Genomic DNA, 18,932 nt, shown 5'->3' on the forward strand with positions numbered 1-18,932 from the left:
CTAGATGCACATCAATTATTACATGATGATGACTTTTCTTGCCTTCGCTTTGTTTATTTGTTTATTTATTTTTTGTACTAAACAGACAGCTATGTTACATGTTTCAGTGCTTACATAACCAGCACGCGTTACATCGATCAGTGCTCAACTCTGACAACCGATGTGTGCGTAAAAAACGATACTGAGCAAGAGTGAAAGAATTATGCTGCAGAGTTTGTGAGTTAACCTTGAAGTTACAGTAATTCACAAACCGCGAATACAAAACAGAACTTTGCCCCCAGATCTTCTTAGTGTAAAACGCTCGCCACCAAGCACTAATCTACTCTTGAAAAAGAACCTTGAAAAAAGGCAATTCCACAAATGGAACTAAGGTCTGTTTCAAATAGTTTGCACGATTCTTGGACTCGCAGCAGCTATTAATCCACATCCATGAATAAAAATGACCGGTTTATGACGCTCCTGGTTCCAATTCTGCCGCAGGTGTGTCGAGTTCTTCATCATTGTAAATGTTCTCGGCCTAAAATAGGAAAATGTGTTGCGTTATGGAAATTACATGTATTACATTAGTTTATGGTGGTTTACGGTCATCTCGCCCCCAAAAGACAAATCGATTCTAATTGACGATCCTTACGTAGACCCACTCATACTCTTTACACTGTAAACACTTTACTGCGTTATTATCATTTTGCCATTTGTCAAAGTTTAAGCAAGAAGAAACCAAGGAAATAACGTAGGTTTTGTTTGACGCTCACCATTTGCCAAACTTGCATGATGTTGTCCTCAGAAACACTACAGAGTACCCAAGGTTCATTAGGATTCCATGAAAAGTCTGAAATCTTGGCTGTGTGACCACCATGAATAAACTAAGAAAGGAAAACAGAAAACAGGAGAATAAATAAGACTAGATCAAGGCAAATAAAAAATTCTTGACATAATGCACTACTTTAATAGCCCACAGAGATGAAGTCCAGTGTTTGGGACTCGATAAAACATAAACCACAAGTTAAACGAAAAACGTCCAATGCTTTTCTGTATTTGGGTTCAACAGTACAAGTAGAAGAGTAGCTCTTCCAGAACTTGATTTTCATTGGCCTAAATAAGCAGTAGCTTCGTTTGCTTTCAGGTCTAGATAGGGGTATTGTGTGGGTTAAATCATCCGTTGTTTCGTTCTCCAATCAAAGACCATATCTAGAGAGCTACTGACCTTCTCAACAGTACTGGGTTCAACATTACAGTTAATTTATACTATTACATGAGAAATTTCTGCCATTTGATTGGCTTGGAGCAGTGGTATTTTAGCTTAATTTAAAATACCTACATGAGAAAATTACAAACCTTTTGTGGGTAGTAGTATAAACAAATAATAGCATGATTTTTACGTGATATTTGGCATAAATACCACTCGTGATATTTCAAAATTGTCTCAAATTTCACGCGCCTATCTGCTTGTGAAATTACGTTAAATTAACAATTTTGAAATATCACAAGTGGTATTTATGCCAAATATCACTACAAATCATGCTATTACCTATACTAACACAACTGCAGCTAAAATATTTCAGCCAAGTTGTATCAGAGGCACAGTAACCGGGGAATCTGATGTACTAATTACCAGAAGTTCTGGTGGGCCATCCTCTGCATCTTCAGATGACTGTTCTTCACCAATTTTACTACAAGAGTCAATCAAAAAAAATTAATTAATTGCATTTTGAACCCTTTTTCCCAAAACATTGTACCCTGGATACCAGTGTTTTGTTTGTGTTTTTTTTTTCAGCCACTGAGTGCAGCAGCGAATCTTTCAGGGTCATCCGCAGGCCAATGCAACCAGAATCCGTGCGCGAAGCCTCTGACACCTTCAGTACCAATTTGAAAAGTGACCAACAGAAAAAAATAAGAAAGAAGAAAAGAGAAGAAAAAATGAGAAATCCCTCAATGCTGACTAAATAAAGCAAAACATCCCACCTTGTAAGAGGTACAAGAAAAAAAAATTTGTCAAACTACAAGAGTTTCATGTGAGACAAACCATCTTTCTGTTCAATTCACTCAAAAAGCAAATGAAGGAAGATGTGGGATGAAGCCTCAACTTACTTCTGATCTAAAATCAAATTCTCTTTTTCACTCACAACCATATAAAAGGCAAATGAATTAGAACAGCAATCTAGCAGTCCTCTAGCAGCACCCGGTGGCCTTTTGATCATGGGAGACTTGATCTAGCAGTTTATGAAGAGTGATTAAAGTTTGCAAGCAGGTTCTCTGGACTGTGGGTTGCATGGGAGAATATTCTACTTAACATTTTACAAACTTGAAATTCTGCATATGCTGCCCTTAAGAGTAAAACAGCAACATGAGCTACATGTGCAATAAAACTGTACCTTAAATCCCATACATGTAGTCTACGGTCTGTGCCGCTGGAAGCTAAAATTGTTTCATTATGAGGAGACCACTGCACCTGTGATCACATTAAACATAAAAAGGTTCGAAGAAACTCAATAAAAATGTTATTGCTGTATAGTTAATTTTGTCAATATTGCCAATTACCCTTCCTTAAGAGCTCTAGAATTTAACATTGGCGAAGAAAATACTTTTAAGTCATTATGATAACATCACAGCTTCTTGTCCAGCAAATTATACCTCATGAGTATATTATTTATTTCTAACATTATGAACAACAAAAATGAACTTGAGAAAAAACCTACTATTGCAATCTGTTCTAATCTACTTCAAGTTTGTCCACCTGTGCCTTTACAGCAAACCTGTACAGCATCAGTCAGGTTTTAAAACATAAAAATAACATTTTTTTGCGAAAAAAAGAATTTCCTGTCAATTTCAGAAATGGTCAGAATTCTTCTTATTACTGTATTGCTTTCAACCAACCACAAGTCAACTGTGTACATTCTCTTTTACAATAAAGTCAGTAAACAGCTTACCTGAAATATTTCATCTTTGTGTGATTCAAATGAATGTAGTTTAAGCTTGAGATTGCGTAGATCCCATAAAGCAACAGTCTGCAATGTATAGAATACACACAAACAAAAGCAATAAATATTACTATGAACCTGACGTGAATGGTGATTCTTTGAAGTTAAGTCAGCAGATCTAAAGCTAGTCTTCTGCATGCATCACACTTTTTGTACATTTCTTTGCAGTAGTTACACGGCTAGGATAAGAAAATAACCACTCTCATGTTTTAAGGTGGAAGCAAGCACAAGGCAACAATTTTCAAGAGCTGAACTTCAGAAAACTTTGCCACCATAAATGACAAATTGAATGAGATAGATTACCAGTAAGAGCAATGAAGTTTGATACTACAGAGCAAATACACCTTTTAAGTGATGTTTCAAAGCCATCACCAGTATGGTTGCTTAATTAAGCTCCCTCATGTATTTTGCATGTCCAGGTCATGTGAATTAGGTCCAGTCATTTGCAAGGAAAAGGTAGTAAGTAGTTCTTCCTCAGGTTATTTTTCTATTAGGACCGTGAGTACTGGTCTAGCCCCGGGAATTGAACCTGTAACTGGCACTGCAGGCCAGCACTCTACCAACTACATGTACATGTACCTATTGCAAGGGAACACCTTCACATTTTCTGCTCCAATGTTGAATGCTACATGAATTTGTATCAGATTTGTATCAGTGCTAAATTTTATTTTTTTTATTACCAGCTATATTGAACCTTACAGCTGTACAGAGATGTTGTTCTACCTTGTCTGCAGATCCTGTTGCAAGGATAAATTCACTGTATGGATTGAATGATAGACAATTTACCTAAAAAAAGGGTGATAAATTGGCATAATATTAGAATGATGGCCATAGGCTTCTGTGGAAAGCATTCAGGGATAAAAAAATAATTTTTGTTGAGGCAGCATTTGTAAACATAAGGAAGCAGTATAGCTATGTCTTCAGGACATCAGACTCCCAATCTGGCGGTCCCCAAGCCTAACTCTTCAGTAGGGATGTCACCAAGATTTCAAGTTGCTAGGCAAATACAATAAATAGGTGGGGAATCAAACAGCTGGGCATTTCTTTTGGTTCTATTTTCCTTCTATTTACCTAATGCAACCAGACAGTAGTCACATTCATAATAGCTGGGGGAAATCCCGGCCCCCAGCTCTTAATAGAGACCTTTAGATTCAAGGACGAGGACAACTACGAGTATGAGATTTGACTTCAAGTTTTTTCGTGTATTCTCAAAATATAGACTCCCTGGGAAGCTTGATTTTTCCATTTCTCACTACTAAGAAAAGTTGACACTGTTACCTTTAGTGCAGGACGTTACACCCTCTCCCGATTGCAAAATGATAAAACTTGTAATATATATAACATTTTGATAACTTGTTTTCGCCACTTCAATATTCTCACTAAAACTTGTAGTGGAGTGACGACGGCTACCACGTTTTCCTGCCAAAATGACGCTGGTTCACGGGCGAGTACTACTTAGTATTGAGAAAATCTTGTACTCGTTATTGTACTCATCTTAGAATCTAAAGCTCTCTTATGACAGCCCTGCTTCAGACATGCTGGTTAATAATCAACTAGTTTAGAACATGCTAGTTGAGGTTTTTAAACCATGTCATACTTGACTTGAGATTATTTTGTAGAAAGGGTTCATGGAATAAGGCCTCAAGTAACTCTGCAATGTAATGAAGTTTCTCTATACAATTTACAATAAATGTACATGGTAAATTGGGGGGAGAATTTAGTGGTTTATCAGAAGTCACTTAGAGCTTTGTTCCAAGCACTGCTATTATTTTGTTGGTACTTACTTCTGCAGTATGAGCATCTACTGTGTGAGTTGCTTTGGAGGCGTTGGTTGAACGTGTGTCCCAGCTGTGAAAAAAATATTAAAATATAACTTTAGTGAAAGCTACTGGTCTTGCTATTAATTCCGTAGTCATTTTTATAAAAAAATCCTAGAGCTAAAAATTAAATAGGAAAACGTTTTAATTGCCACTACATGGTAGTTTCACTTAGTTGTTCAACACTTTCAGTATTGAAAAACAGTGGCTGCAACTATCTTCCAGAAAAAGTTACTGTGTAACTCTGTTTTTACTGTAAGACTTGGCTCACATCAGACATACATCAGCTGCAGTACAGTTAACTTACATCATAAGCTTGTGGTCATCTGCCACTGAACCAAACAAACTCTCATGCAAAAGATGCCATGACACATCCTATGACAACACAGACACATTAGGGAAAAACCAAGAAACACAGACAAAATGCTAATTTCAAACATGCATGCATAGAGTACTAGGAAATAAAACTTGCTTTAAAGTTTTCCCTGTAGAAGTGCAAAAGGCTAGTAGTTTACACAGCAACATTTGATCTCATCTTGACGCCCTGTTTCAGTGTTCACTGAAACTGTCTCTCTAACTACACCCAATGTTTAATTAAGTACTGTGTTTTGCTTATTTGAAACTGTTTTGCCTTTTAAAACTTATAGATCAAAATACATAGAGGATATTACACGGTGGTGCAAAGATATGAATTTTACTTTCGAGTGGCAAAACAATATTTTACGAACGAGTGCAGCGAGTGAGTAAAATATTGTTTTTGCCACGAGAAAATAAAATTCATATCTTCAAGCCGCCGTGTAATGTCCTTTTTATTATATAGACAAAAAGACATTGATAAAATAATAGAGGGAAATGACCGAAATTACGTCATAGATAAACTCATGTGTGAGATTATGGAAAATAAACCACTCGGGTCCCGGATGTTGTTTTTATGAATTTTACAAGTGGTATATTTTCCAGTAAAACACTCGTGTCTATATAATAAATGTCGATAAAAACAAGCTTGAGGCAGCACTTCACTTCCAATATCGAGCCTCTAGTAATAATACTTCACTGGGTTTTTTATATTTGCTGAAAATGCATTCATTATAAAGTTTGTACCTCAACAACAGCTGTGTGTCCAGTAAATACTCTCAAAGCATCCATAGTCTTTGCTTCCTTGAATAAATATTAAAAATATAGAATGCATACAAAATAATAAATTTGTTCATTTTAAATGCAAAAAAACAATGCAGTCAGAGACGGTTTGTCCTTTATACAGTGTAGTTGTCTATCTACCAAAAATAAATGTAGTAAGGACATGCTATACCTTTGCAACAGTGCTAATATCCCAGAGGCAGACAGTCTGTTAAAGGAAAGAGATATCAGTGAATATGACTTATCCTAGTACAAAAAGCCAAATAAATGAAGCTTTGGCATAATGCACATGTACTAGATTAAAAAATGACTTATATCTAATTTTTATTTTATTTTATTTGCCACACAATAATTACAAAAAATATAGGAGAAGAAGAAAAAAAGGAGTGGCGGATAATGGTATGCTTAACAAAAGTAAATAAAACTAAAGAGTACAAGCAAGAAAACCCAACTGTTATGCAATCATCAAAATGTCCAAATATACAAAAAAGGAAAGCATTATCAAACCCAGTGGCTACCTATGGGAAAGAAATATCTTATATTTTTTCTCATATTTTTATTAGATTTTATTATTGTAACCATTAATCTAATTCACCTTTTGGTTGCGATTTTAATCAGAATAAACTATCTATCTATCTCGAAAGCAAATTACACATTAGCCAAGTTCCCACACTAAAACCCAAAGTAACTATAAGAAAGCTATTGGCCTACAAGGCTAAAAAAAAATTAAAAAAATCCTCAGGTCGCCTTTTGGCGACCAACTGGAGAAATATAGTCACCAGAGGCAAATTTTTAGTCGCCAGTTTGTTTAATGTAAATGACGCAGCTCATAGTACAGTTCAATCCATCAGATTTGATTGTTTCGGTATAAATTTGGAGGTAACCTGGCTTATAACCAAAGCAAAGCAAGCTAAGATAAAATGTTTGTTTTAACTTTACTCCCTTAATTTAGATCTAAATAATAGCTCTAGAAATATGGTCCCCAAAGCGGCAACTAAACCATAATTTTTAGTTGCCAAGGAGAAAATGTTAGTCGCATTGGTGACCGTATCAGTCACAATTTCGAGCCCTCTCCTAAGAATCACAATTAAGCATTTTTGTTTTACTCAGGAAAAAACAACTTCAGAAAAACATCCAGTCATGCATACAAAAAAGGTTTAAAGAATTTGAGTTTCTTGTAATATATTACATGTAGCTTGTGTAATGCCTCTCTGCAACAGAAAATACAGAGAGAACACTGACAGAAGTGTTCTATATGTAGCTGTTCACTTCAGCATAACTTACATAATCATCTGATGCACTCAACAGATTTCCATTAAGATTGGGATTCCACGACAGTCCATACCCTTCTTTGGTATGGCCCTTCAGTCTTATATCAGGTCGACACTCTCCATTGGGATCTAACAATAAAAACAAACATAAAAAAACCTGAAACCTTGGTGTGGGATTCTTGGTAAGAGAGTACAGTATGTCCCTCAAGACTATGACTGGGTAAAATATCTTAAAATTCAAACCTGGTTTTGAAGGGTGTTTTGTGTAGTCAAAAACAAGGACATCTGCTGTTGGTGTCTTGGTTGCAATGATACATGGGTTTTGAGGCATGTACCGTGCCCTAAAATAAAGGAAATGAAGGTTAAATAATATCAATAATAATAATAATAAAGGAAATAAAGGGAGATGTAAAGAATCAACAATAAGAGGACACAGAATAATACTTTATTCATATACATATATGCACATAAACATGATACATGATACATATTTGAAAAGGTGGACTGCAAGGTTATCCCTATAAAAGGTCCCCTAACTGAACTTTAAAATATCAAAAAATAATAAAAAATGCACGTAAAAATCATTAGTGCAGCAGGGTTCGCAAATACGCCAAATTTGGCGTATTTTACGCCAAAATTCTTCAGATGACTCCACAGAGGTTACGGAGGGAGTCACTTCGACTCCAGAAATTTTCGGTAACAAACAGGGAGCCACTTCGACTCCAGAAATTTTCGGTAACAATGACAGTTTTGTCCTTACCTTTTTCGCAACAAATACAATTTACGTTAATTGTAAACGTTGTAAACCTTAATTAAAACATCAAAATTAAAGAATTATGCTGCACGACAAAACAGGAGGAGGGTAGATTACGATCAAAGTTTACTCGATGACCGCCATCATGGATTTGAGCTTTCCAGGTCAGTGGACCGCCACAGCTACTTCGTGTATCCTTCATGATAGTGTATACATGCCAGGACGACGTGCTGAAAAGTCTGAAAATGGCTTTTTTCGTTGTGATACTTGACTCCAAATATTCCAAAATGACTCCAAAATTTGTGAAGTAGAAGTCACAGTGACTCCACTCATCAATAAAATTTGCAAACCCTGGTGCAGGTACAAAATGGTATAGTGCAAACTGTAGGAATGATATTTAAAATGAAAATATATACAAAATATGAGCTACTGTGTTACTTGCTTATGTAAAGAAACAAATACAGTGTGTAAAGAAAGTCAGTCTTACAGCTTGACCTGGCTACATGTAGCATGCACTAGACCATGAGTCATTTTAACTAGCTAGAAAAAATCTGATGAGCAACAGTTCTCTGCAATTTGAATTACCCATAAAACTTTACTTGCCCATCCGGCAAGTTAAGAGCAGCATTCACCAGCCCAATAGCAAAATCCACCGCCCCAGGCTGTCAGACACTACTTTCTTTGGACACTGAAATAGCAATGTCTCACTTTCTGGAGTTGGATAATTTACCTGTTAACTTCTCCTTCATGGTTGATTTTAATTTCTATTTCAATTTTTCCACTTACAGAACCAAAACCACCAAACTCTGCAAATAAAAACATTAGACATAATGTGATACTCTATAAAGAAACTTTACTTGGCCAAGCATGCCTAATGTTAAGTACAGCATATGTATGCTATGCGGCCACAAAACAACATTTTTACTTACTCAAAGTTGATACCGTGACAGTTAACTAGTTAACAAGAGAGCTAGGCTGCGATCAATCTAAAAAGTTGTTTTGGACTTTGCAAGACAATCTTAAAATGCAAGCTGTTGTACCTTGCTTATCACTATCGTAGTGACTCGTGTCCAATTGTGAATCATCATGAGGAACTTGAACACTTGCTATCACCAAGTGGTTTTGTTCGTCTGATCTATAAATAATTCAAATACATGAGTATGTCACAAGGCCAAGAGCATAATGATTATTGTTGTCTTCTTCAAGGCAGTAACATGTAAAACAAAATTGAGCTACATACGTATGGGTTCCAAGAATGATCCTGTGTACAGAGTAATCCTTTCCCTCAGGTCTGTAAGAGTACAGTGAAAAGATAATTCAAGATAATTTATTGTTTTAAGATTATCAGAAGATAAAAAATAAAAGGACTTCCATTACTTTTAAATTATGGCCTTGTAGTCAATGTACACTTCCTGAGACAGCAGCCTTGTTGAAACTAATGCAAGTCCTTAAATTTCTTTATTCGAGGGGAAATTAATGGTCATAAGGTAAGCCCATTTTGAAGGATACCTACTTTGGTGCCTTTTGCGGGGATACATTTGCATTGCCTGCTCATTAGCCACAGGTGTCATTTGTGTTGAAAAAGATAAGTGCAAGGTTTGTAATTTGAAGCAGTCACCCCTGGAGATTTGGCTATCTGCTTGGTCACTTGGCTGTCTCCCTGTGGTGGCTGTTGCAAGAGGTTTGACTGCAATTTGGTCTGCATTATTTTGTGATGATCAGGATTGGAATCAGTAATCTGCGATCACTTGGGCCATGATGTATCAAAGGGATCAATGAATCTGCTCTGGTAGATGATTGATCACCTCCTTTGGTAGAACCCATTAACTCGAACTCAGACAACTCAAACTCCCCGCTAACTCAAACTTGGATTTCACCAACTTTCCAGTCATTTTAATTGGTTAACTCGAACTCAGATAACTTGAGTTCCCCGCCAACTCGAACTAAATTTCTTTTCCTTTGATCAAAAAGTCACTGAAATTTACCCTGATAACTTTTCTTCATTAGCTCTTCTTGTTGTATACGAGTAACAACCCTAAAACTTACACTGGTCAACACTAACGCAAATTGATTTTAACTGTGAAACAAACAGATCACATTTTATCATAAAAAATGCCTAATCATGTTACAGTTTCTGATGAAATAATTTAAATTTGCACTGCACCATTTTATAAGTGCTGAAAATCAGTAACTACTGAAGCTTATTTTTAACATGGCAAATTGAATTTTGCAATCGACCCCGAAGTTCCGCTAACTCGAACTGTTTTTCATTCCTTTCACAGTTCAAGTTACCAGGGTTCTACTGTTCTATGATCTGAGTGATCTCCAATCAATCATCCTGACACAGATCACTCCAAAGAAATGTACCTAATTGTACCACACACTGTCAAAACGATTTGTGTAACACCATTTTTTAAGGGGGGGGCTAATTTCTTAGGCTTGCAAACACAATAAAATAAGATCTCTTCAAAAATCAAAAGCAATAACATTAATCGCCTGAAAGGTTGAAACTTACGAAGTACGAACTGGCCCAAGGTAACACAGACAAAAAAGGTTGTAGGTCACGACAAGTCACGATGAAAACATTGTAAATTAAATCGGATTCGCAGAACGATCGCGGCTACATATATAATAATTTATTTGAAATCTTTAAAAAAAATCACTTACTTCCTAACATCAGGAAGCCATTGCACGGTAAGACTTGGCCATTCTAAAGCATGTGTCATCACCAAATCATATAAAAATGGCGTGTTCTTTTTCCAGATTTTGTATTCTTCATTGATGATCCTTTCTTCCACCGCATCATCGAAAGGTTCTTCGCAAAAAAGGAAATACAAATATATCATCATCGCAGATTTATTCATCAAAAAAAGACTAAAAAAAACCTTACCGTTTTCTTTCGGTGATCCAGACATGCCAGAACAATGTGAAAGTTATTTTTCCTCGTGGCCAAGCTGACAATTACGGCAAACAAAATGGCGTGCGTATTCCCCGCCAAATTCTAATATCACGTGGTTATAGCGGGCCAATCAGGCACATTTTTGACGATAACCGCATTTCAGTGGCCAAACATGACAGAAGATTCAGTTTTCTCACATGAACATTTACCCACTTTATTTCTTATATATTCATATTTTAAATCTATTTTAATATTTTTCCTTTCTTTTTTTTACGCGACACCATCTATGTAAATGGTACTGCGAAATAATAAAGGATTAAATTAACTACAAAAACCGTGGACGAAGATCCTGCTAGTTGTAAACGTTGGATCTCTAAAAAAGAGTTCTAATCAGACTAATCAGCCAAAATATAAAGAACCAAGAACGAGAAGTCCAAAGATTAAAAAAACTAAAACAAAACTACGTGCAAACAGTCGCAACAACTCCCTTTGGCTGTCGATAAAACTCGAAACACGGAACATTCCGAAACCTTCCGTATGAAAAATTGTTATACATAAAAAAAAAATTAATATAAAAATTAATAGAATAAAAAGCCAAAAAAGTAAAATAAACAAACAAGTAAATAAATTAAAATAAACTATTGTCATCTCCGAAATTGAAAGATATATATATATATTTTTGGGGGGGCGGGGGGCCGGGGCGGCCGGGAGGTGTTGTAACAGTTCCATGCAAATTACAGTACTGGGTAAAGTCTCCCCTCTAATTAAAAAAAGTCTTTAAACTAGTAGCTTCCAATCGAAAGTGAAGTGCTGCGAGTAAAGCATGGCATTTCAAATAGTTTGAAGTTTCAATTGCAGTGTGTATTTCGATTGTTGATATTTTAGGTGCATGCTCGGGGGGGTACTCCCATACATTACCCGGTTATGTGCCGCCCAACGGGGTCGTGATTTTGGAGCTCCTGATTTAGAACGGGGTGTCCATTTCAGAGGCGTTTTCTAGAATGGGGTATAAAAAATTGTGGATCACGGCTTTATCTTCTGCTTAAAATTGTTGCTGATTACGAAGAATCATTTATTTGATATATAAGTCGAACAAATAAAGAAATATCTTTTTAAAAAAACAGGGCTCTTTCAATGTACAAACTTTCCAGAATGGAGTATAAAAAATTGGCCCATTTCTAGAATGGGGTATCAATTTTAGGGGAATTTTTTTAGAACGGGGTGCCAATTTGGAGTCCCGGGCGGCACATACCCACCTAGGGGGTGCATGTAACGCAGCACGACACGTTGGCGATCGATAAAAACTAGCCTGAGTATCAGGCGTTTCTGGGGAAAAGGGGAAAGATGGAAGCGAAAAAGGGAGAGAGCTGAAGGAGAGAAACGCCCTTCCTTTCTCTTCTCTCCCTCCCACCTGCCCATCTAAAATCTCCTCTCCCCTAGCCCCTTAGGAAGGCCTGATACTCAGGCTAGATGAAAACTGGTCAGTGTAAAACGCAGACTGCGGACTGCGGACTGCAGACTGCGGACCAGGGGTAAAATGCAGACTGAATGTAAAATGCAGACTACAGACTGAGAGTAAAACGGAGACTGGGGTAAAATGCAGACCGAGCATAAACTGTAGTCGCGGAAGGGTTTAAGGGCAAATAAAATCCCGCAAAATACACGTCAACAAACACTTACTTAACGACATATATCTGCTTTCACAAATCCAGTCATTCCTCTGGAACTTCGTCGACGACCCAAAAACATAATCGCAATCTTGAACCTTTTTTTTCCGTCCGAGCATGGATAATAGATATACTTTACTTTCTATATCCATTGTCCGAGAGACCTCAAGCTCCAGTTTTCGATACACGTGACCGTGAATTGGTACAACACGATGTTTACGCTTAAATAAAAGCTGCTGACCCAAAATACTGTACAGAAAGAATTATGGCGAAAAAAATGGGAGTAAAACATTCCAACAAAGAAAGATGTTCTGCAGGAAATTTGGATGACCTTCTATGAAAGTATTGCAAATCAAGGTAGGCGGACGTAAGCTGTTCGGACGTTCATTGAAACTTCTGGCGAATGTGCAATGTACTTCGACAAGGAAGGTGTGTACAAGGTGTGTAACCGATCAATCAATCAATCAATCAATAATCTTTATTTATACACGATAAGTATTAAAGCGACGCTTCGCTTGTGGGGTCGTGTCTAAATAATTAAATAAGATAACTAATGAATTAGAAAATAAATAGGATATACACCAGCTAAAATTATATAGCTACTTACTACATACAAGTCTAAAACGATAAAAGCTTAAAATTCTAAAGTACAAGGTGGTACTCTAGTATCGACTAATTATTAACACTAATTATACTTAAAATCTTCCTCCCTTCTGGTTAATGTTTGAGGGGAGATACAGTCGAAATCTAGGTGTAGCAGAGTCTTTGACCGTCTTGCCATAATCGCATATTTCTTAACATTGTCTATATCTTCATTGAGTTGAGGAACCAACGTGTTCCAAACTATTGCTCCTCTACGAGCTACGGAGTTCCTCATGTAGTTGGTGTTAAAACGAGGGACATCAATTTTCAGTTTCTTCCTAAGTTGATATCGCTTGATGTTATCATTGTTCTTAATAATAGCTGACATAGCGTCTGGAGTCAGGTTATTGTGGATTTTATACATAAGCTTAGCTAAGCTAATTTTATACATAAAGGCTAAAGAAGACCAATTAGCCTTTTTCATAACATCTGCATTAGATATCTCCCAAGGTAGCTCAAAGATAATTCTCGCAGCTCTACAATGCAGTGCTTCTAATGCCTTAAAACCCTCCTTATTTGTGAGGCCTCCCCATACTGATATACCATATACAATCGACGGCATAATAACTCTAAAATACAAGTCTAATAACATATTCTTTGGAAGAAATTTGCTACGTTTTAACAAGTTTAACTTATCAACAAAGCTGGCTAATCACCTAGCCTCCAAAGCAGGCGTATTTTGCTGTGCGATCGATTTGGACTTTCGACTGACCGAGAGTTGGGGCGAGTCAAAAAATGATTCAATACAATAAAACGCCTGCTCTAAGGCTATAATTCACATTTGTGGAGAAGAAGGAGCACAAATGTTTAAAGAGTCTGCAGTCGATCTTAATTCCCTTTTACCCCTGGTCCGCAGTCTGCAGTCTGCAGTCCGCAGTCTACGTTTTACACTGACCGATTAAAAACTGAACTTTGAACCAAAATAAGTGTTTGTATCAAGCTAGCCTCATATTTTTTTGTATAAAAGTCCGTGAGAACCAATTAGCGTATTATTTGTCTGAAAGCTGTCCACGATGAGGTGTAGCGCACGCGAGCGATGTGTGAGTGAAAGAGTGAATTTCCAATCGAGTTCAATATTAAACTGGTTCATTACGATTCGCGAGCATATCAAATCATCTCAAAAATACGGTGATTTACATACATGCATACATACAAACATCAAGTGCACGTATTTACGTCAAAACGCAGATGTATCAGGCACAGGCAACCTAGGCTGGTCACGTACGCTACGCAACCTGACTGAATTAGTCTGCTGAGAAGCCAGGAGATATGCATGTTAGATGGGGACTGTTTACAGTCCCCTATTTTTGCCGACTGGTTGGAAATGTAAATCGCCGCCATGCTGGTTTCTAATGCAAGCGGAATTTTCCGATCCGCTGAATTTCCGGGTTTTCCATACAAATGGTAAGCGTTCAAGCGCTCATTGCTGAGAGGTTTGTTGACATCCGAATATGGCGCCTAGAAACTGTGAAATGTGCTCTGAAGTTGAAATTTTCTTCATGCTGTTTTTGGTGTTATGCTTTTTTCATACATTTGCATATGCAAGAGAAATATACGTTTCGCCGAACGGAAGTGATTCCGCCAATTGCACCATGGATGCGAAGTGTACACTCGACCGAGCTTTACGACTCGCTTCTGGTTTTACTTCAACTTCAATGTTGGCGAGTAAAGGAAATTACTCGCTTAAAACAAGCCACATTTTCACCAGGATGACTTCCTTTAGTCTCATTGGAAGTGGTTTCCGTAATGACGTTCAAATAACTTGTGAACCAAATGTAAGCCTCGCATTTTCTCTCAGCAAAAATATAACTTTGGAGGGATTGAAGTTTAGAAAGTGCGCGGGATGGCATCGAAGTACGGTGGGAATAGAAAAAAATTATCCAAATCTGAGGGGCGCAAAATTTAAGGCCGCCTTGGATTTTCGATATTGCAGGAACCTTCGGATGTATAATGTTGAAATTTCGTCATCTCCAGGTCTCGGAGTTAATTTGTATGATGTCGGGGGCGTTGTGAACTTCACACATTGTTTGTTTGCGGATAATTTCATTTCAAAAGAAAGAATGCACGCTGAATGGGAAGATGTAAGTAGCGAGAATGGAAAGTACGTGTACTCAGGTGGCGGCGTTTACGTTATATTAAATCCATACGCTTACGTTACAATAAATGTAACGCCTGGCGAGCATGACTCGTATCAACACAACAATATCTACGAATTTTCAAGCTGCCATTTTCTCAGAAACAAAGCTTTGTGGTTAAACGCACACAGAACGAACGAACTGGACACACCGGAACTTCCATTCAGCCGTGGAGGAGGGCTAGCTATATATTTACCAGACAAGGCAAGTGGGTGCCTCATCAAAATCCGATCAAGTGTTTTTGCCAGTAACGAGGCATCTTGGGGTGGAGGCCTTCAGGTTGAAATGAGGGGAACAACAGAGAACAATTCTTTAGAAGTAGAATCAAGTGTGTTTCGAGAAAACGGCGCTTTGTTGGATGGTGGAGGTGCCCGTATAGGAAACTTGCCAGAAGAGGGTGTCCATCTTCGTATAAACCGATTCAAGATGACCAATTGTTCATTTGAAGGCAACACTGCAACATTTGGAGGGGGGGCGTCACTGTATGGAACAACAATTCCCCGGAAGTGTTTCATTCAAACAAATCCGGCTGTTACACAGTTTTACTTTCATGGATGCAACTGGATGGAGAACGTGGGCAGTGTAGGGGCTGCCATTGGTGCATATCTTTACAACAGAAACGAAGATCTTATTGGGCCGGAAATCCCTTACCGCGTTTGCTTTCAGAATAACACTTGGTTTCGTTTCAATAGAGTTAACCAGCTTCAGCTTAATCTGACAATTGGGCAAGGAACTCTGTACAGCTTGCAAGTGCCTCTTATATTCAAAGGCAATGCGCAGTTTGTAAGTAACACCCAATCTGCATTAGTTCTAGATGGGTCAACATTGATGGTCTACGGCAGCTTGCATTTCATTAAAAACACCGGTGTTAGGGGAGGGGCGATAGCCATGTACGGACGGTCCAGAATTCTTTTGCAAGATAAAACCTCTTCGTTAACATTTGAAGCCAATAAGTGTGACGACAAAGGTGGGGCACTGTACATTGAAGCTCCAGGGGCCCCTCTGGTAAGCTTTAACGCCACTGGTGCAGCCAATGAAGCTTGTTTTTTTGGGTATTCTAATTCCTTAAAGGATTATGACGAGTGGAATACAACTGTTGTCTTCAGAGATAACAGCGCATCCTTAGGCAAATCAGTGTACGCCACAACACTAAAAAACTGTCGACGAGCGGGTGAGAGTCGGCAGCATAATAATGTACTGAAATGGAAGTTTGTCAAGTTTGTCAACTTGCCTCCAAATTCAACCTCCCTTTTGCAGGAAGTTGCAACAGAACCAGTGGACATGGGACATAATGAGAGTGATTGGGAGGTACCCCCTGGCGAGGTTTTTGACGCAACTGTTCAATTGTTTGACGAGGTTGGAAATCTCATCCCAGGAATTGTTGACGTCAGTGTTAAAACCTCTTCAGTTCAGCTCGACAACTCTTCGCCACTTTTTCTTGCCACTGGTGGCAAAATTTCAAGTATTATCTTGCGTGGAGAGATAGGAAGCCTCTTTGATGTGAAAATGAGTTATACAGGAAGCCAAGTTCTAGAGAAAATGGTGGAGAACGTCACACTGAAGGGTTGTCACGCTGGATTTAGTTTTGATAAGGCAACTTTAAAATGTGAATGTATAATGGCTAAAGGAGTATCTTACTGTGACAATGATGGGAAGACCGTTTACATAAAAGGAGGGTATTGGGCTGGAAATGTCGATGGAGAGTTTGCCACCTATTTTTGTCCTACTGGATATTGTAACTCTTCAACCGCCGACGTCTCTCAATATAAGTACATCGAAGGTTTTGTGTGCAGCGAGTCAAGAAACCAGAGCAGTGTTCTCTGTGGGGAATGTAAGGATGATTACACTATTTCTTTTGGAAGTCAACGCTGCGTAGAAGCCTGTCCGAACTGGCATGTAATATTTGCAGTACTGGTTTACCTCGGCTTCCTTCTCGTTGTTGTGGGTGTGATGCTAATTGACCTCGATATTGCTTCAGGTTATCTGAACGCTTGGTTGTATTCATACCAAATCATGAAGTTGCTGACACCCGATGGTTTTGAATTTGACCCAGTTATCGAATTTGTCATTGGTTTTACCAATGTGCACATACACATTGGCGATCACAGTTTCTGTTTTATCAAAGGTTTGAACGATGCCGATAAAATGTTGTCACTGTCTCTCATTCCCCTCCTTGTGTTGGTAACTGTGGGTGTGTTGAAGTCTTTCGTGGATCGCTACCCCGACTGCACGTTTAGCAGAATGGTTCTAAGACGAACTCCTACGGCTCCGTATCGCGCTGTATGTACCATTTTTGTTTTGTGTTATACAAATATCACAAGAATTTCCCTCTCAATTCTGCATCCTGCCAAAGTTGTAGGTACCACTTTTCTTTATGATTACGGAGGATACGAATTTCTTCATGGAAGGCACCTTGTATACTTTGTCATTGCCATGCTTTACATTATAATTATTGTACTTCCATTTCCGTTACTTCTGTTGTTTCGTCCGACGCTGACTAGGTTCCTTCGTCCAGTATTCGATCTCCATAGATGGGACCTATACCTAGATGCATTTCAATGTTGTTTTAAGGATCAATATCGGTGGTTTGCGGCTTTCTATTTTCTCTGCCGAATCGTGATCTTGTTGTTTTACACTTACCTGCCAGCTAATTCTGTGAAAAGAGTTGTGTTGGAGGTCACCTGTATCTTCATTCTCTCCATCTTTGCGTCTTCGAAGCCTTACAGGGGACCCAACGACGTTAAACAAAGCATGGAAGGGAACAACAGCAAGACGAGCGTTAAAAAATCGGACGAGGAACCCAGTGAAGTCAAACAGGATGACCCAAGCAGCAAGTCGCGCAGAGGGGCAAGAGGAAGGAGGAATGAGGGAGAACGACGAGGACATAAGGACGCTAGGCAGGGGAAAGGAGAAAGCAGTTATAAGTGGATCAACAAAATAGACATACTGCTTTTGACAAACCTCTCTCTTATCACTGCAATCAGTTCACCACTTGCCACCGACGACGACCAGGTTTTGAAAACAGTTGTGAGAGTTTTGGCATGGGTTCCGTTGGTACTTTTGTCCGCCTTATTGGGTTGCCGAGTACTAGAAAAGTGTTATGAAACAAACTGCATCTCTGATCAGGAGGATGAGAAAGCTACACTTCCCATGTCTGAATTGTCTGATACTGAATAAATTTGAAATTACTAGTTTCCATTATCAGGAAATGAACTGATTATTTCACATTCTTCATACTTTACTTTTTGCAGATCTCCGTAAAGTGTAATCTTACGGTTCTATTCCTGGTCATAAATGTTATATGCTTGTGGATTTCTTCTCTTCTTCCCATTCAATGTTGATTTCAAGTAGACTTTGTGCAAGCACCCTGTGAAACCAACATTGGGGGACGTTGATTGGAACAACACTTGTACTCGTACAAAGACAAAGTGTCTGATCTTGTGTTTTCCGAAAGTCTTTCAAGTAATTTAGTAAGACTGTGGTTGCAGCTCACATCGACAGAATGAGTATAACGATGTTCTCTGTAATCTGTTTAGAAAACGTAAAGATACCGCAAAAGAACAACTTTCAGAGAAATGCTAACTTCATGCAAAATAACTCCCGTAGAAGACTAGTTGAAGGAAACTAACTCC

At 38.2% G+C, this 18,932-nt stretch overlaps 1 protein-coding gene across 1 annotated transcript; it reads right to left on the bottom strand.

Annotated features, from left to right (window-relative positions):
• Nucleotides 1-48: 48 nt before the first annotated feature.
• LOC140938728 (histone-binding protein RBBP7) lies at nt 49-10,976 on the bottom strand. The gene is made up of 17 exons (XM_073388240.1): nt 10,848-10,976; nt 10,625-10,772; nt 9,198-9,248; nt 8,998-9,092; nt 8,688-8,763; nt 7,447-7,544; nt 7,217-7,332; nt 6,105-6,140; nt 5,897-5,953; nt 5,103-5,170; nt 4,763-4,826; nt 3,702-3,764; nt 2,928-3,005; nt 2,373-2,449; nt 1,613-1,670; nt 753-863; nt 49-517 (listed from the first exon to the last, which is right to left on the bottom strand). Exons 1-17 carry the CDS (start codon nt 10,870-10,872, stop codon nt 449-451), a joined length of 1,290 nt encoding a protein of 429 aa, XP_073244341.1. The 5' UTR covers nt 10,873-10,976; the 3' UTR covers nt 49-448.
• Between the last annotated feature and the right edge of the window lie 7,956 nt (nt 10,977-18,932).

Source organism: Porites lutea, chromosome 1 (assembly GCF_958299795.1).
Source record: "Porites lutea chromosome 1, jaPorLute2.1, whole genome shotgun sequence".
NCBI classification, from domain to species: domain Eukaryota; kingdom Metazoa; phylum Cnidaria; class Anthozoa; order Scleractinia; family Poritidae; genus Porites; species Porites lutea.